The sequence below is a fragment of the Electrona antarctica genome (genome assembly GCF_951216825.1).
Source record: "Electrona antarctica genome assembly, contig: scaffold_211, whole genome shotgun sequence".
Classification (NCBI taxonomy): domain Eukaryota; kingdom Metazoa; phylum Chordata; class Actinopteri; order Myctophiformes; family Myctophidae; genus Electrona; species Electrona antarctica.
Window position 1 is genome coordinate 60,140 of NW_027638241.1, and position 21,393 is coordinate 81,532.

General features: G+C 43.6%; 1 protein-coding gene across 2 annotated transcripts in view; it reads left to right on the forward strand.

The window, feature by feature from the left end:
• cop1 (COP1 E3 ubiquitin ligase) overlaps positions 1-18,142 on the forward strand; it is a 62,510-nt gene extending 44,368 nt beyond the window's left edge. For both annotated transcript variants that reach the window (XM_079531117.1, XM_079531118.1), the window contains exons 15-21: positions 1,496-1,577; positions 14,145-14,261; positions 14,581-14,698; positions 15,010-15,134; positions 15,751-15,911; positions 16,516-16,560; positions 17,543-18,142. In XM_079531117.1, coding sequence (XP_079387243.1) covers positions 1,496-1,577; positions 14,145-14,261; positions 14,581-14,698; positions 15,010-15,134; positions 15,751-15,911; positions 16,516-16,560; positions 17,543-17,560 — 666 coding nt within the window. In that variant the 3' untranslated portion in view covers positions 17,561-18,142. The remainder of the gene's footprint in view (positions 1-1,495; positions 1,578-14,144; positions 14,262-14,580; positions 14,699-15,009; positions 15,135-15,750; positions 15,912-16,515; positions 16,561-17,542) is intronic.
• The last annotated feature ends 3,251 nt before the right edge of the window (positions 18,143-21,393 follow it).

Consider the following 21,393-nt stretch of genomic DNA (forward strand, 5'->3'; position numbering starts at 1 on the left):
AGTACACATTCAGGGCTTTCATTCGGTGTATAGGATGTATAGGATATTTATTGGGTTCAATTTTATATCTGCCTGTCAATGTCTCTGACTTTAAACCATCCATAACTCTGCTCGCTGTTCAAGATAACCACTTCCAGGCAAATGCAGGTGTTGCAAAAAGGTCAATATCTCCAGAATGGAACATGGTAAAATCAAAATGTATTTTTTTAATTGAAGTGGACAAGTTCAGCTTTCTTTTGATGTAGGCGTGTGATTCTCGCTTTAAGAGAACATTTTACTGTGGGCCCCCGAACAAGGCCTTTGTGCAATGTTAAATGGCAGCAACATCCAAATAGGCCTGTTGAGATCTTCCAGCAATCAAAGTGTTAATAGTTAATAGTCCACTTGCCAGAATGTGAACCCAGGCATGTTGAGTACACCAACGTTTAATGTTAGACATGTTGAGTACACCAAGGTTTAATGTTAGACATGTTGAGTACACCAAGGTTTAATGTTAGACATGTTGAGTACACCAAGGTTTAATGTTAGACATGTTGAGTACACCAAGGTTTTATGTTAGACATGTTGAGTACACCCAGGTTTTATGTTAGACATGTTGAGTACACCAAGGTTTAATGTTAGACATGTTGAGTACACCAAGGTTTAATGTTAGACATGTTGAGTACACCAAGGTTTAATGTTAGACATGTTGAGTACACCAAGGTTTAATGTTAGACATGTTGAGTACACCAAGGTTTAATGTTAGACATGTTGAGTACACCAACGTTTAATGTTAGACATGTTGAGTACACCAAGGTTTTATGTTAGACATGTTGAGTACACCTAGGTTTAATGTTAGACATGTTGAGTACACCTAGGTTTAATGTTAGACATGTTGAGTACACCTATGTTTAATGTTAGACATGTTGAGTACACCTATGTTTAATGTTAGACATGTTGAGTACACCTATGTTTAATGTTAGACATGTTGAGTACACCTATGTTTAATGTTAGACATGTTGAGTACACCTATGTTTAATGTTAGACATGTTGAGTACACCTATGTTTAATGTTAGACATGTTGAGTACACCTATGTTTAATGTTAGACATGTTGAGTACACCTATGTTTAATGTTAGACATGTTGAGTACACCTATGTTTAATGTTAGACATGTTGAGTACACCAAGGTTTAATGTTAGACGTGTTGAGTACACCAACGTTTTATGTTAGAAATGTTTAGTATGGGTCCCCAGCATGTAGAAACTGCCGGATGCTAACTTGCATATGTTGAGCAATTTTCATAATTGGCATATGTGACCATACCATTAACAACCTATAGAAGGCAAAATATTAAAAATGTCATCATGCTTTATGTAGCATGTGACGTGTCAAAACGTCACATTGGGTTAAAAACGGCCATGCCCATTTTTTGCAAAACTAATGCTTGGAATGGAATGGATTCAGCATCATGAAAACCCCCTAGTTTGACACGTCACATGTGTTCCTTTTTTCCAGGAGCACGAAAAGAGATGTTGGAGCGTCGACTTCAACCTGATGGATCCCAAACTCTTAGCTTCTGGTTCCGACGACGCTAAAGGTAACTTGACAAATGGAGCTTTGCTTAAATAATAAATCCCAGAGGTTTCATCTTGTGCAGTCAGTGGATTCAGGGCAGATAAGGATGTTTTTCTGCCAGAAAACTGAGGTATAACTCGGCCTAGCTTTGATTGATTGTATCGGGTAGTTGTTTTTTTTTGAGCAGTGCCCACTGTGTGTGTGTGTGTCTGTCTGTCTGTCTGTCTGTCCCTATGTGTGTCTGTGTCCGTATGTCTGTCTGTCCCTATGTGTGTCTGATTAGAGTAGGACCTATTGACCCGTTACGACCTATTGACCTATTGACTCTGCATATGCCGGGCCATTCACCCTAAGCACTCACCCATTGACTACTGCAGCGCGCACGTACACACACACACCACAGACTGACAGACAGCCAGGCCAGGAACAACTATGCTTGACCCCTGATTGGGACACACACACACAGAGGAGGGCTTGACACACACACACACACACACACACACACACACACACACACACACACACACCACACACACACACAGGGAGGAGGGCTTGACACACACACACACCACACACACACACACAGAGGAGGGCTTGACACACACACACACACACACACACACACCACACACACACACACACCACACCACACACACACACACAGGGAGGAGGGCTTGACACACACGCCGTAACTATAACGATATAGTTGCACCGCTCGGTTAGTACGGGTGCAATTTTTAATGGAAAACAATTCTCATGGTTGGTTGTTTTTTTGCACCCTTTTCAGTTTTCAGAAATAATAACGATGCATTTTATTTATAAAGCACTGCTTCAGGGTTAAAAGCATGGCAGAAAATAAGAATACAAATAAAAACAGCATTTACAACAATCAATGTCATGGGACCAAGCTCTGTTAACCCATTCTGGGCGGGAACCCTTTTTGGTGTTTTAAGCATTATGTTATACTTTAGCTATTGAAAAATAGCAGATCTACAAGCTCGTAGCGCGCCACTGAGTGGCGCGCTACGAGCTTGTAGGTCTGCTATTTTTGAAATATATATATATATTCTTTCAAAGCGAACGTTTTTAACTCAAATCTTTGCTTCTGGGGGGAGGGTCCCTGGAACTACATATTTTCAGATGGGGGTCAGCGGCCAAATACATACACTTTTAGGGGTACTTGATATGAAAATGTTTGAAAAAGAAAACTGTCAGAGTTTAGAAGTCATTTGTGGAATCGTCCTCAGGTAAAAATGGGTTAAGGTGTGGGGGGGGGGGGGGGGCATTGCCGTAGATGCCCTGATGTATGACAAGGGAAATCTTGTATTCGGTCCTGATGGGGATCCAGTGGAGAGAACAGAGGATGGGTGTAATTATGGCCATACCTTCGCACTCTCATCAGGATCCTAGCTGCGCTGTTTTGAATGTACCTCCGGAGGCTCTTGCTAGCAAGAGCGAGAGGTTTGTGTGGGAGAGAAATGCGAGTCTAATCCATGTGATTGACAGGAGAGATGATCAGAGGAGCAGAGTTCGTACCTCCATCATTGGAACACGGACCGAAGAATGGATACAGTTTCTCAGTGAAGATGCAGCCAGTGAAAGAGTAGAGGTGAACTCTGGCCTCCACGTCATAAAAGGAGACCAGACCCTCCTCGTAATCCACAAACACTCCCACTTTCTGGACCTTCTCTCTTACAGGGAGGAGGACACGAGGGTCAGCCAGAGCCTGGTACCCCTCCTCTCCATTCATCAACCATATAGTCCAGTAACCATTGGTGGGACTCAGTGGGTTTAAATCTTTCCTGTTGATGGACTCTCTGGCCACTCCTAAACTCCACTTAGTCTTGCCTGTAACCTGAACCTCGTAGTAAAACCTTCCTGAGGAGAAGCTTTGTCGTCCTAAGACGTGGGCATAGATGGAGAATCGCTCTGGGTTGTTTAGGACTTTCTTCCATACGTCTCCACAACTCACTTGTTTCCCGTCCTCAGACAGGGTGAGGTATGGGTTTGCTGTTTCGGGGTCCAGAGTTACATCCACCTCATACTGCTGGATGCTCCTCAGCTCGACGTCACACAGCTGCTTCTTCATCTCTTGACTGAATGTCTTCTCCAGCTGAGCCACAGCCGTCCTCAATGCCCCCACAAGTGAAGACTGGTGGACATTGACCTTTGTCCAGTCCTTGGTGGGTCTCCACCCGGTGCTGGAAGGGACCTTCTGGACGAGCGGGTGGTCTTCAGTGTGTGAGAGCTTCTTCAGCTCAGAGCTTCTCTTCTCTAACTGAACGACTTCCTGTTGCAGATCTTTGACGAAGCCCTCGGCCTGTTCCTCGGTCGTTTTCTGCTTCTCTTCGATCACGTCGATGAGCTCAGCCTGGCTTCTCTCAATGCAGCTGATCAGAGCGGTGAAGACCTGAGCTCAGCCTGGCTTCTCTCAATGCAGCTGATCAGAGCGCTGAAGACCTGCACACTGACGGCTATCACTGCGTCTGCATCTTCCCGGCTGAGATCTACTGAGCGTTTGACCTCCTGGACCTTCAGCCGTCTCTCCTGGATCATCTGCTGAACCTCATCCACAGTCTTTTCATGTTCTTCTTTCATCTTGTGGTTCCTCAGCTGACCGGCCATCTCAGAAATTAAAGTATTGACGAAGACTTCCGGTCTCCCACCACGGAAGGTTTTGTTACAAAGTGGACACTTGCACACTTCTTTATCGGCGCTGTCCCAGTGGCGTGTGATGCAGGCTTTGCAGTAGTTGTGTCCACACGGAGTGCTGACCGGATCGGTGAACACGTCCAGACAGATGGAACACAGGAACTGCTCTTCAGACAGGAGGACGCTGGATGACGCCATTTTTCTACACGCCGAGGATAAAAGTTAAAGTATCAGCGATAGTTCTTGAATGCTACTTCCCACGTCTTGATAGTTATTAACCCATTCTGGGCGGGAACCCCCTTTTGGTGTTTTTGCATTATGTTATACTTTAGCTATTGAAAAATAGCAGATCTACAAGCTCATAGCGCGCCACCGAACTTGTAGGTCTGCTATTTTTGAAAAATCGTGAAAATGCGTCACAAATCTTTGAATATATATTCTTTCAGAGCGAACGTTTTTAACTCAAATCTTTGCTTCTGGGGGGTTCCTGGAACAACATATTTTCAGATGGCGGCCAATTACAAATAATTCTAGGGGTCCTTGACATTAAATAGTTTGAGAACCACTGACATAGAAACATAGCTTTTTCAGAACACTGTCAGGATGTAGAAGACATTTTTAGAATCTGATCTCAGGTCAAAATGGGTTAATTCAGCGGTGAGTTATCTCATGATAATGACCGCCGCTGTATAACAGACCTCTGCCTAATCAAACCCTCTGAGCACCAGCTGCGCGGCTGCGCCCCACTTGGATTTACTGCTGTTTCCAACATGAGTCATGTAAACACACACACTAGTGACACACAATGTCATTTACAGCTAAACATTGCTCTCAAAAATGTTGAAAACATTTGAGCGAGAAATAGACGAAGCAGTAAAACCCGAAAATGGATTCTATTTCTATTTGATCAACTCACTTCCTTGTTTTCCGACAGTCCTGCAGCTGGGCAGACGCAGACAGCGTGAACTTATGGAATACTTTTTTGTTGTGTTTTGGGTCAATGTATTAATTTATGTTAGTTAGCCATGTAATAAGCGGGATAATATCTGGCTAGGTGGTCATTGTCGGGAGATAATTCACCGACAGGGAGTTTAACCACCGAGGCGAAGCTGAGGTGGTTACACTCCCTGAAGGTGAATTATGGTGACAACGACCACCTAGCCAGATATTATCCCTTACTTAGTGAATAATAAATCATTATCTTGTATTCACCTGTCTTTAAGTAGTCAGTATTTCTCTTCTGTTGGAGGTTTCGTAGAGAGAGCAAGAGCTGGAACTGAACTTCTCCTTCTACTGTACTTCACCTTTAGACTTCCTCCTTGTACAGTATGCTGTTAACCCTTCACAGCCTCCACTCTTCTCAGCGGCAACTGACGTCGTACCACCGCAACCTATTATTGTAGTGCCAAAGTCCTACACTTGATGTTAAGACGTTGGCCCAATAAAACCGAAGTCCAAACAAATATTTATTCTCTGTATTAAGTAAATATACGGTCTTAAACGGAGCACGGCACAAAATCCAGACAGCATCCAGACATACAGACAGCACAGCATACAGACAGGCATAGAGACAGACAGACAGACAGCACAGCATACAGACAGGCATAGAGACAGACAGACAGACAGCACAGCATACAGACAGGCATAGAGACAGACAGACAGACAGCACAGCATACAGACAGGCATAGAGACAGACAGACAGGCATACAGACATACAGACAGGCATACAGACAGACAGACAGGCATACAGACATACAGACAGCACAGCATACAGACAGGCATAGAGACAGACAGACAGACAGCACAGCATACAGACAGGCATAGAGACAGACAGACAGGCATACAGACATACAGACAGGCATACAGACAGACAGACAGGCATACAGACATACAGACAGCACAGCATACAGACAGGCATAGAGACAGACAGACAGGCATACAGACATACAGACAGCATACAGACAGCATACAGACATACAGACAGCATACAGACATACAGACAGCATACAGACAGCATACAGACATACAGACAGCATACAGACATACAGACAGCATACAGACAGCATACAGACATACAGACAGCATACAGACAGACAGACAGCATACAGACATACAGACAGCATACAGACATACAGACAGCATACAGACAGCATACAGACATACAGACAGCATACAGACAGACAGACAGCATACAGACATACAGACAGCATACAGACATACAGACAGCATACAGACAGCATACAGACAGCATACAGACAGCATACAGACATACAGACAGCATACAGACATACAGACAGCATACAGACATACAGACAGCATACAGACATACAGACAGCATACAGACATACAGACAGCATACAGACAGCATACAGACATACAGACAGCATACAGACAGACAGACAGCATACAGACATACAGACAGCATACAGACAGCATACAGACATACAGACAGCATACAGACATACAGACATACAGACAGCATACAGACATACAGACAGCATACAGACATACAGACATACAGACAGCATACAGACATACAGACAGCATACAGACAGCATACAGACATACAGACAGCATACAGACATACAGACAGCATACAGACATACAGACAGCATACAGACATACAGACATACAGACATACAGACAGCATACAGACATACAGACAGCATACAGACAGCATACAGACATACAGACAGCATACAGACAGCATACAGACAGCATACAGACATACAGACAGCATACAGACAGCATACAGACATACAGACAGCATACAGACATACAGACAGCATACAGACATACAGACAGCATACAGACATACAGACAGCATACAGACAGCATACAGACAGCATACAGACATACAGACATACAGACAGCATACAGACAGCATACAGACATACAGACATACAGACATACAGACAGCATACAGACAGCATACAGACATACAGACATACAGACAGCATACAGACATACAGACATACAGACAGCATACAGACAGCATACAGACATACAGACAGCATACAGACAGCATACAGACATACAGACATACAGACAGCATACAGACATACAGACAGCATACAGACAGCATACAGACATACAGACATACAGACAGCATACAGACAGCATACAGACATACAGACAGCATACAGACATACAGACAGCATACAGACATACAGACATACAGACAGCATACAGACATACAGACAGCATACAGACATACAGACATACAGACAGCATACAGACATACAGACAGCATACAGACATACAGACATACAGACAGACATACAGACATACAGACAGCATACAGACAGCATACAGACATACAGACAGACAGACAGCATACAGACATACAGACATACAGACAGCATACAGACATACAGACAGCATACAGACATACAGACATACAGACAGCATACAGACATACAGACAGCATACAGACATACAGACAGCATACAGACATACAGACAGCATACAGACATACAGACATACAGACAGCATACAGACAGCATACAGACATACAGACAGCATACAGACATACAGACAGCATACAGACATACAGACAGCATACAGACATACAGACATACAGACAGCATACAGACAGCATACAGACAGACAGACAGCATACAGACATACAGACAGCATACAGACATACAGACAGCATACAGACATACAGACAGACAGACAGCATACAGACATACAGACAGCATACAGACAGACAGACAGCATACAGACAGCATACAGACATACAGACAGCATACAGACATACAGACAGCATACAGACATACAGACATACAGACAGCATACAGACATACAGACAGCATACAGACATACAGACATACAGACAGCATACAGACAGCATACAGACATACAGACAGCATACAGACATACAGACAGCATACAGACATACAGACAGCATACAGACATACAGACATACAGACAGCATACAGACAGCATACAGACAGACAGACAGCATACAGACATACAGACAGCATACAGACATACAGACAGCATACAGACATACAGACAGACAGACAGCATACAGACATACAGACAGCATACAGACATACAGACAGCATACAGACATACAGACATACAGACAGCATACAGACAGCATACAGACAGACAGACAGCATACAGACATACAGACAGCATACAGACATACAGACAGCATACAGACATACAGACATACAGACAGCATACAGACATACAGACAGCATACAGACATACAGACAGCATACAGACAGCATACAGACATACAGACAGCATACAGACATACAGACAGCATACAGACATACAGACAGCATACAGACAGCATACAGACATACAGACAGCATACAGACAGCATACAGACATACAGACAGCATACAGACATACAGACAGCATACAGACATACAGACATACAGACAGCATACAGACATACAGACAGCATACAGACATACAGACAGCATACAGACATACAGACATACAGACAGCATACAGACATACAGACATACAGACAGCATACAGACATACAGACAGCATACAGACATACAGACAGCATACAGACAGCATACAGACATACAGACAGCATACAGACATACAGACATACAGACAGCATACAGACATACAGACAGCATACAGACATACAGACAGCATACAGACATACAGACAGCATACAGACATACAGACATACAGACAGCATACAGACATACAGACAGGCATACAGACATACAGACAGCATACAGACATACAGACAGGCATACAGACATACAGACAGCATACAGACATACAGACAGCATACAGACATACAGACATACAGACAGCATACAGACAGACAGACAGCATACAGACATACAGACAGCATACAGACATACAGACAGCATACAGACAGACAGACAGCATACAGACATACAGACAGCATACAGACAGCATACAGACAGCATACAGACATACAGACAGCATACAGACATACAGACAGCATACAGACAGCATACAGACAGCATACAGACATACAGACAGCATACAGACATACAGACAGCATACAGACAGACAGACAGCATACAGACATACAGACAGCATACAGACAGACAGACAGCATACAGACATACAGACAGCATACAGACAGCATACAGACATACAGACAGCATACAGACAGACAGACAGCATACAGACATACAGACAGCATACAGACAGCATACAGACATACAGACAGCATACAGACAGACAGACAGCATACAGACATACAGACAGCATACAGACAGCATACAGACATACAGACAGCATACAGACAGACAGACAGACAGCATACAGACATACAGACAGCATACAGACAGCATACAGACATACAGACAGCATACAGACAGACAGGCATAGAGACAGACAGACAGGCATACAGACATACAGACAGCACAGCATACAGACAGGCATAGAGACAGACAAACAGGCATACAGACATACAGACAGCATACAGACAGCATACAGACATACAGACAGCACAGCATACAGACATACAGACAGCATACAGACAGACAGACAGGCATACAGACAGCATACAGACAGACAGACAGCATACAGACAGACAGACAGCATACAGACAGACAGACAGCATACAGACAGACAGACAGCATACAGACAGACAGACAGACAGCATACAGACAGACAGACAGCATACAGACAGACAGACAGCATACAGACAGACAGACAGCATACAGACAGACAGACAGCATACAGACAGACAGACAGCATACATACAGACAGGCATACAGACAGACAGACAGGCATACAGACATACAGACAGCATACAGACATACAGACAGCATACAGACAGACAGACAGGCATACAGACAGCATACAGACATACAGACAGGCATACAGACATACAGACAGCATACAGACAGCATACAGACATACAGACAGGCATACAGACATACAGACAGGCATACAGACAGCATACAGACATACAGACAGGCATACAGACATACAGACAGGCATACAGACAGCATACAGACATACAGACAGACATACAGACAGGCATACAGACATACAGACAGCATACAGACAGGCATACAGACATACAGACAGCATACAGACAGACAGACAGGCATACAGACAGGCATACAGACATACAGACAGGCATACAGACATACAGACATACAGACAGCATACAGACAGACAGACAGGCATACAGACAGGCATACAGACAGACATACAGACATACAGACAGGCATACAGACAGACATACAGACATACAGACAGCATACAGACATACAGACAGCATACAGACAGACAGACAGGCATACAGACAGGCATACAGACATACAGACAGCATACAGACAGCATACAGACATACAGACAGGCATACAGACAGACAGACAGGCATACAGACATACAGACAGCATACAGACAGACAGACAGGCATACAGACAGGCATACAGACATACAGACAGGCATACAGACAGGCATACAGACAGGCATACAGACATACAGACAGCATACAGACATACAGACAGGCATACAGACAGACAGCATACAGACATACAGACAGGCATACAGACATACAGACAGGCATACAGACAGACAGACAGGCATACAGACATACAGACAGCATACATACAGACAGCATACAGACATACAGACAGCATACAGACATACAGACAGCATACAGACAGACAGACATACAGACAGGCATAGAGACATACAGACAGCATACAGACAGACAGACAGCATACAGACAGACAGCATACAGACAGCATACAGACAGACAGACATACAGACAGACAGACATACAGACAGGCATAGAGACAGACAGACAGACAGGCATACAGACAGGCATAGAGACAGACAGACAGACAGGCATACAGACAGACAGACAGCATACAGACATACAGACAGCATACAGACAGCATACAGACAGACAGACATACAGACAGGCATACAGACATACAGACAGACAGACATACAGACAGACATACAGACAGACAGACAGACAGGCATACAGACAGACAGACAGCATACAGACATACAGACAGCATACAGACAGCATACAGACAGACAGACATACAGACAGGCATACAGACATACAGACAGACAGACAGACAGACAGCATACAGACATACAGACAGCATACAGACAGACAGACAGCATACAGACAGACAGACAGCATACAGACAGCATACAGACATACAGACAGGCATAGAGACATACAGACAGGCATAGAGACATAGAGACAGGCATAGAGACATAGAGACAGCATACAGACATACAGACAGGCATAGAGACATAGAGACATAGAGACAGGCATAGAGACATAGAGACAGGCATAGAGACATAGAGACATAGAGACAGGCATAGAGACATAGAGACAGGCATAGAGACATAGAGACAGGCATAGAGACATAGAGACAGGCATAGAGACATAGAGACAGGCATAGAGACATAGAGACAGGCATAGAGACATAGAGACAGGCATAGAGACATAGAGACAGGCATAGAGACATAGAGACAGCACAGCATACAGACCAGCTGTCCTCAGGAACAGAGTTAAACCACTGTTTGCCTCTCCTCAGGAACAGAGTTAAACCACTGTTTGCCTCTCCTCAGGAACAGAGTTAAACCACTGTTTACCTCTCCTCAGGAACAGAGTTAAACCACTGTTTGCCTCTCCTCAGGAACAGAGTTAAACCACTGTTTGCCTCTCCTCAGGAACAGAGTTAAACCACTGTTTGCCTCTCCTCAGGAACAGAGTTAAACCACTGTTTACCTCTCCTCAGGAACAGAGTTAAACCACTGTTTACCTCTCCTCAGGAACAGAGTTAAACCACTGTTTGCCTCTCCTCAGGAACAGAGTTAAACCACTGTTTGCCTCCACTCTGCCAGTCAGGAACAGAGTTAAACCACTGTTTGCCTCCACTCTGCCAGTCAGGAACAGAGTTAAACCACTGTTTGCCTCCACTCTGCCAGTCAGGAACAGAGTTAAACCACTGTTTGCCTCCACTCTGCCAGTCAGGAACAGAGTTAAACCACTGTTTGCCTCCACTCTGCCAGTCAGGAACAGAGTTAAACCACTGTTTGCCTCCACTCTGCCAGTCAGGAACAGAGTTAAACCACTGTTTGCCTCCACTCTGCCAGTCAGGAACAGAGTTAAACCACTGTTTGCCTCCACTCTGCCAGTCAGGAACAGAGTTAAACCACTGTTTGCCTCCACTCTGCCAGTCAGGAACAGAGTTAAACCACTGTTTGCCTCCACTCTGCCAGTCAGGAACAGAGTTAAACCACTGTTTGCCTCTCTCTGCCAGTCAGGAACAGAGTTAAACCACTGTTTGCCTCTCCTCAGGAACAGAGTTAAACCACTGTTTGCCTCTCCTCAGGAACAGAGTTAAACCACTGTTTGCCTCTCCTCAGGAACAGAGTTAAACCACTGTTTGCCTCTCCTCAGGAACAGAGTTAAACCACTGTTTGCCTCTCCTCAGGAACAGAGTTAAACCACTGTTTGCCTCTCCTCAGGAACAGAGTTAAACCACTGTTTGCCTCTCCTCAGGAACAGAGTTAAACCACTGTTTGCCTCTCTCTGCCAGTCAGGAACAGAGTTAAACCACTGTTTGCCTCTCTCTGCCAGTCAGTAAGACCTGGGCTTGATGTAGTATAGGGACCTTGTTAACCCATTTAAACCCGAGGACGACTCTACAAATGCCTTCTAAATCAGTTTTCTGTCTGTCGGTGGTGCTCAACCTTTTTCATGTCAAGGACCCCCAAAATGATATGTGATTGGCCACCGAACCCCCATCTGAAAATATGTTGTATATATTGAAAGATTCGCTCTACATTTTCAAAAAGAAATCCCCCAAAAATAGCAGATCTACAAGATCATAGCGCGGCACTCAGTGCCGCGCTATGAGGCTATTTTTCAATAGCTAAAGTATAACATACTGTAATGCTTAAAACACCAAAAGGGGTTCCCGACCAGAATGGGTTAAATAACCTCCTAGACATAGAAATGTATGTCTCACTTGCATATACAAACAAATGTTTTATTAGACAACATTTCAGTTGACATTCCTTCATCAGGTGGACAGCCCTCCCATCGTTTGGGTTTACCCGGCGGTGGCTCAGGGGTAGAGTGGCCACTAGGGGGCGGCGGTGGCTCAGGGGGTAGAGTGGCCACTAGGGGGCGGCGGTGGCTCAGGGGGTAGAGTGGCCACTAGGGGGCGGTGGTGGCTCAGGGGTAGAGTGGCCACTAGGGGGCGGCGGTGGCTCAGGGGGTAGTGTGGCCACTAGGGGGGCGGCGGTGGCTCAGGGGTAGAGTGGCCACTAGGGGGCGGCGGTGGCTCAGGGGGTAGAGTGGCCAGATGGTAACCACATGGTTGCCAGTTCGAACCCTGTGGGCTCCCCCAGAGTTAGTGTCGAAGTTTCCTTGAGCAAGACACTGAACCCCTAATTGCTCCTGATGTGATGGTTGGTGCCTTGCATGGTTTCCGCCGCCATCGGTGTATGAATGGGTGAATGTAATGCACATCTATGTAAAGCGCCTTGGATAAAGGCGCTATATAAATGCACCATTTACCCTGACGAACATGTCTGTCTGTTTGCTTGTTGTGCCTTGTCTTCCAGTGAAGCTGTGGTCCACTAACCTGTGTCGTTGTGCCTTGTCTTCCAGTGAAGCTGTGATCCACTAACCTGTGTCTGACTGCTTGTTGTTCTTTGTCTTCCAGTGAAGCTGTGGTCCACTAACCTGTTTCTCGTTGTGCTTTGTCTTCCAGTGAAGCTGTGGTCCACTAACCTGTGTCTGACTGCTTGTTGTTCTTTGTCTTCCAGTGAAGCTGTGGTCCACTAACCTGTTTCTTGTTGTGCCTTGTCTTCCAGTGAAGCTGTGGTCCACTAACCTGTGTCTGACTGCTTGTTGTTCTTTGTCTTCCAGTGAAGCTGTGGTCCACTAACCTGTTTCTCGTTGTGCTTTGTCTTCCAGTGAAGCTGTGGTCCACTAACCTGGACAACTCCGTGGCCAGCATCGAGGCCAAAGCCAACGTGTGCTGTGTGAAGTTCAGCCCCACATCCAGGTATCACCTGGCCTTTGGCTGTGCAGGTACGTACAGAGCGCTACACACAGTCCTGTCTGCAATGTCAGATTGTTGTTGGTAACCAAAGCAGACATGTCGATGCAGGGCGGCTTTACGTTGAGTTGTTAAAATCAGTCTGAATGCACAGATCGGATCTGGTCACTTGCAATCGAATTTGAATGGGATTTGACTTGATGTGACTGCAGTCTAAAGCCGGCCTTAGAATCATGGACCCCTTTGAGTCCATTTGAGTAAATAATGGCTTTTCAATCAGTCCTATATTGTCTTTGTTGTCTCCACAGACCACTGTGTGCACTATTACGACCGTGTTTATTGTCTCCACAGACCACTGTGTTCACTATTACGACCTCCGCCACACTAAGCAGCCAATCATGGTGTTCAAAGGCCACAGGAAAGCCGTCTCCTACGCCAAGTTTGTCAACGGAGAGGAAATCGTCTCTGCGTAAGTCGGCTCTTCCTCCTGCGTTTAGGGATTCCGTGCAGTTATGTTACGGTTTGATATGTTTTCACTGAAGCAGCAGCCAGCTGCAGCCAATCAGGCTGGAACCCCAGGCTAAGTAAAATAGCCATTCTAGCCAATATTAGAGAGGGCTAAAAATGTGTAATGCAGTCTTAGCTCTTTTGAAAAAAAATAACGAGATGCTTATGCCGTTTTTCACTCTCATGTCAGTTTTTACTTATTTGACTCCTGTATCATGCTGTAAACTGTATGCTGTAAATGTTTGCATAAATAAGTGTGTTTTTCCCCACCAGCTCAACAGACAGCCAGCTGAAGCTGTGGAACGTCAACAAGCCTCACTGTCTCCGCTCCTTCAAGGGTCACATCAACGAGAAGAACTTTGTGGGCCTGGCCTCCAACGGAGACTATGTGGCTTGTGGTAAATATCAATACAGAAAGAGTGGTTCTGTTTTTGATTTTACACTTGCTGAAGATAGCAGATCTACAAGCTCACAGTTGTGAGCTTGTAGATCTGCTATTTTCAGCATGCAACCAATTGTAAAATGACTTATACTGGATCTCTTGTCCACTAGTCCCTTCCTAACATTTTAGTCTAGTTGTCAGTATATTTAGTCTTAGTTTTAGTCATCATGGCTTAGTTTTCATGTAGTTTCCATTTAGTTTTCGCCAGTGAAAAAAGGTAGTCGACGAACATTTTTCGTCGTGGTATTAGTCGACGAAAACAACACTGCACAGTAACGTGCTATACCTTTACAAATAAACATTCATCGTAACTAAAAAAAAAATGGGTCTGTGGCCGAATACATATCATTTTCTGGGTCCTTGACATGAACTAGTTTGAGAACCACTGACATATAGAAACATAGGTTTTTTTCAGAAAACAGAAGACACTTGTAGAATCTGGTCTCAGTATTCTGCGGCACCCCTGGACTTGTGTCCACCCCTGGACTTGTGTCCACCCCTGGACTTGTGTCCACCCCTGGACTTGTGTCACGGCAAACCCTGTTCTAATGGCTTACTGTTTGTGTTGACAGGCAGTGAGAACAACTCCCTGTACCTCTACTACAAGGGCCTGTCCAAGACGCTGCTGACCTTTAAGTTCGACACGGTGAAGAGTGTCCTGGACAAGGACAAGAAGGAGGACGACACCAACGAGTTCGTCAGCGCTGTGTGCTGGAGAGCCCTGCCTGACGGGGTGAGGAGATTATTATTATTATTATTATTATTACTGTCAGCGCTGTGTGCTGGAGAGCCCTGCCTGATGGGGTGAGGAGATTAGTATTATTATATAATATATCAGGCGCGCCTGAGCCATTGAGCAAACGGAGCAGCTGCTCCAGCAGATTAAAATGAACCGTCGCAGAGGTCGTCGGTCCATGCTTGACTAATTATTTGAAATAAAACCTTTTTTGTCCACACACTCGGTCTCCAAACCGACCGCAGCTTAAATAGGTGAAAAATCAACTGCGACGGAACGGGCTGAGGTCAGTAGTGACTTCTTAGTAGTGGCTGTCATGCTTCCGCACGCGCCCAAATTATGAGTCTAAATCTGTGCTCCCCCACCTGGAAACAAAGTTAGGCGCCCTTGTAATATATATATATATATATATAGTATATCAGTTCTCGCACTGGGTCACATTTGCCTTTATAATGATATAACACTACAGCAATTAATAATAAGTGCAAGGCACGATTGTCATATCACAATCGAAGCCTTCTTTTTACTGCACACCTACATAAGAGTCATAACAACCTGTGAATGAAATGTTCTGATATTTTTGTGTCTCCTTATCTTTCAGGAGTCAAATGTTCTTATTGCAGCAAACAGCCAAGGAACAATCAAGGTCTGTGCTTTTTTATTTCATTTAGGCATTTTCTTTCGCTTATTGTAGCCTTTCTGGTCCATACGTGATCCTTCTGTTTGAGCACTTTGGACTTAACACTTCCAAATGTACCTGTTCACACATATATGTACAGTATATTGAGGATGTACAGTTTTGGTATTGTTGTTATTTGAGAACATGGATGCATCCAGAGGCTGGATGTGACCTTATTAGGGAGGAAAGGTAGATTCACATCATGCCAGGGTTCAAACGTTGATCTAGTTCTGTCTTTTGAATAAAGTTCCATTTAGTTTACGACGTCATATTTCTAGTTAGTCTAGTTTCAGTCGACTAAATATGCAAACATTTTGGTCGACTAAATCAGCAGTGGGTTTAGTCGACTAAAATGTATTTTGGCGGACCGTAATGGTGAAGAAATGCCTGATTTATACTCGGCTGTGTGTCGAAAATAGCAGATCTACAAGCTCACAACGTGATGTGACACGTTGTGAGCTTGTAGATACTGTATGCTTTTGTTTTCGGAGAGTGACGCCTGCACACAACCTTTGTCTTTTAGTTGTACTGGATCTCTTCTCCACTAGAGTCTCATCCCAAACATTGTAGTCTAGTTTTTGTTCATTCACGGAGTTGTCTGTATATTTATTTAGCCTCAGTTTTAGTCATCACAGCTTTGTTTGCATTTTGTTTTTTTGTTCAGTTCTCGTCAGTGAAAAAAAAGGTAGTCTGTGAACATTTTTAGTCTCATCATCCCTGCTTAAAACCCATTTTGGGCGGGAACCCCTTTTGGTGTTAGCATTATGTTATGCTTTAGCTATTGAAAAATAGCAGATCTACAAGCTCCGAGCTTGTAGGTCTGCTATTTTTGAAAAATCAAAGAACGACTGACAGAAACATAGCTTTTTCAGGATGTAGAAGACATTTTTAGAATCTGATCTCAGGTCAAAATGGGTTAAGAATATGTTTTGTATTCTTTTCTCCGCAGGTACTGGAGCTGGTCTGAAGACGCGCTGCATCTTTTCCTTCACCGTGTGTGTCTGTGGAGGAGGTCCTTCAGGCTCCGTGTGTGTCTGGCAGAGGACTGAGCAGTCAGCCCGTTGCTGGGAGGAGGAGGAGGGTTTCCCTGGGGCGCGGACGCTGCTTTTAAAGGAAGCACTCGGAACACTCTGGGTAGAGATGTCTAAGAAACGGAAGCCCTTCCTTGATTTTAACGAGCTACAAAATGAAATGTGCTAAAACTGTGGTCCTAAAAAAACAAGACTTTAAGAGCAGTACATCACTACAGTACGCTGGTGGGGGTACGCGAGGCCACTTCAGAGGACGGAACCCAGAACCTAGTCGGCACAACACCAGTCCTTCGAAAGACTGATTTTCTTTTATTTCTTTTTTTTTTTGTTTTTCAATAAAGTTATTGTGACTGAAATAGAGTAAAATTATGATATCATTTTTAGGTCAGATCAGACGACATTAATCAACCTGTGGCTCTCCTGGCTACATGTAGCCAAAAGATACTTCTGTTTGTTGCATTATCTGTTTTTAAAAAGGCCAAAAAGCACAAGACAAAATAAAATGCAAAATGACTGTCTTTTACCTAAAGTTTCTTGACCCCCCCCCCTCACCCCCATTGTCGGTCAGTCCCCCCCCCCCCCCCCCCCTTCTGCCGTTTGTTAAAGGACAACTTTAGTTTTTTTCAACCACGGTTCATGTTTTAAGTTATTAGAGAAAGTAAAAGATGAGTGTTAATTTTTCTTCATTTGCTGCTTTCTTTCGTAGGGATTTCAGCGGTTTTTGACAGGGGGGCGGGGGCATTCGAGCATGGGGCTAAATATGTATTTCTTCACAAAATGTTAAAGCGATTTATTTTTGTATTATTTACTCTAGTCCTACTAGACCCCAAGAAATTACATCTGGCCACAAAAGATCCCAAGATCTACTGAATGTGTCAAACTGACATATTGAGCCTAAGACACACCGTGTGGCTTCCCCCCAGTAGGCCTCCTTCACATTCAGTAGATCCTGTGATCTTCTGTGGCCAGATGTAATTTCCTGGGGTATATTAGGACTGTAGTAAATAATAAATCGCCATAATATTTTGTAAAGAAATACATATTTAGCCCCATGCTCGAATGCCCCCGCCCCCCTGTCAAAAACCGCTAAAATCCCTAAAACGAAAGAAAGCAGCAAATGAAGAAAAATGTAACTCATCTTTTACTTTCTCCAATAACAACCTAAAACATGAACCTTGGTTGAAAAAAAAACTATAGTTGTCCTTTAATGTGTGTTGTTACTCCCCTATGTTTAGAAACCAATTTCACAAAAAAGGACTTGAATATCTCTCTACAAGCAGATTGGACAGTTTTGTTTTCCAATAATGTTGTCCACCATTTGTACTGTATTAAGGAGATCAATACAAGAGAAAGACCAACGACTCATGAAACCTGATACATCTCCATCCGTGTGGCCGTACCGTACCGTACCTAGTTCTGTGCTGTTGTTGATATAACTATTTCTAATGTGTCCATCATCAGCAACCGTGGATCTTGTGTGTACATGAACCTGCAAGATCAAATTGGACGACTTGAATCGGTTGAAACCGTGTTCATGAATTGGTTGAATCCCTGTTCATGAATCAGTTGAAACCGTGTTCATGAATCGGTTGAAACCGTGTTCATGAATCGGTTGAAACCGTGTTCATGAATCGGTTGAAACCGTGTTCATGAATCGGTTGAAACCGTGTTCATGAATCAGTTGAAACCGTGTTCATGAATCGGTTGAAACCGTGTTCATGAATCGGTTGAAACCGTGTTCATGAATCGGTTGAAACCGTGTTCATGAATCGGTTGAAACCGTGTTCATGAATCAGTTGAAACCGTGTTCATGAATCGGTTGAAACCGTGTTCATGAATCAGTTGAAACCGTGTTCATGAATCGGTTGAAACCGTGTTCATGAATCGGTTGAAACCGTGTTCATGAATCGGTTGAAACCGTGTTCATGAATCAGTTGAAACCGTGTTCATGAATCGGTTGAAACCGTGTTCATGAATCAGTTGAAACAGTGTTCATGAATCTGTTGAAACTGTTCATGAATCGGTTGAATCCGTGGTCATGAATCAGTTGAAACCGTGTTCATGAATCTGTTGAAACTGTTCATGAATCGGTTGAATCCGTTGTCATGAATCAGTTGAAACAGTGTTCATGAATCAGTTGAATCCGTGGTCATGAATCAGTTGAAACCGTGTTCATGAATCAGCTGAAACCGTCGTCATGAATCGGTTGAAACCGTGTTCATGAATCGGTTGAAACCGTGTTCATGAATCGGTTGAAACCGTGTTCATGAATCGGTTGAAACCGTGTTCATGAATCAGTTGAAACCGTGTTCATGAATCTGTTGAAACTGTTCATGAATCGGTTGAATCCGTGGTCATGAATCAGTTGAAACCGTTGTCATGAATCAGTTGAAACAGTGTTCATGAATCAGTTGAATCCGTGGTCATGAATCAGTTGAAACCGTGGTCATGAATCAGTTGAAACCGTGTTCATGAATCAGTTGAAACCGTGTTCATGAATCGGTTGAAACCGTGTTCATGAATCGGTTGAAACCGTGTTCATGAATCAGTTGAAACCGTGTTCATGAATCAGTTGAAACCGTGTTCATGAATCAGTTGAATCCGTGTTCATGAATCAGTTGAAACAGTGTTCATGAATCGGTTGAAACCGTGTTCATGAATCAGTTGAAACCGTGTTCATGAATCAGTTGAAACCGTGTTCATGAATCAGTTGAATCCGTGTTCATGAATCAGTTGAAACAGTGTTCATGAATCAGTTGAAACCGTGTTCATGAATCAGTTGAAACAGTGTTCATGAATCAGTTGAAACTGTTCAGTCGGCAGCGAAGAACTTAACTCTGTCATCGTTGGTTGGAAACCTCATATGTCCAAAACCCTTCATTTTTTTGATTATTTTAACAGAAAAAAAGGAAATAGTGAAAGTAGCCGCTCTACAAGCTCTACAAGCTCCCAACACATCCCATCGTGATGCGATGTGAGCTTGTAGATCTGCCCTTTTGCTACGTTTGCGCGACATTATTGTTATGAAGTAGAAAGTAGGGAAAAAATAAAAGTTGTTCAGTTTGGAATGAGGTTTCAACCTGACGACGACTTGCTATTCAGCAGTGGAGGAAGAAGTACTCGAATTCTTTACTTAAGTACAATTGAGTACCACAGACGAAAAACAGTCAAGTCCAAATTTCATTCTGACCCCTCCACGAAAAGGCCTCGTTGTCACGACCCCTTATCTATCATTTATACATTATGGATAAATAGTGTGGACTTAGACTGTTTTTCGTCTGTGGCATTCAGTTATCGATACTGCAATGTAGGGATACTCTGTTACAGGTAAAAGTCTGGTATTCATCATTTACTTGAGTAAAAGTTCAAAGGTTTGTTATACTTAAAGTACCAAAAGTAAAAAGCACTCATTATGCACAATATCCCATTTAACAAGAAGTTAAAATAAATAAATAAATTAGACGACAAGCTTGAGTTGTAGCCAAAGTAAACCTATAGGCCTGAAGTGGTTAATGTGTGTTTTGTAATAATCAAAATTAAAAAAAAGTAACTAAAGTTTTCAAATTTTAAAAAGTCGATTAAAAGGTACAATATTTGCCTCAGATGTAGTGGAGTAGAATGTAGAAATAAAGTTATTGAAAATTGGAAATACTCAAGTAAAGTAAAAAACAAATGTGTATATACCTCAGAATTGTACAGTATTAAGTACATGACTTACTTTCCACCACTGCCATTGGGTGCATATAGTGCACTGGTTCCCAAACCTTTT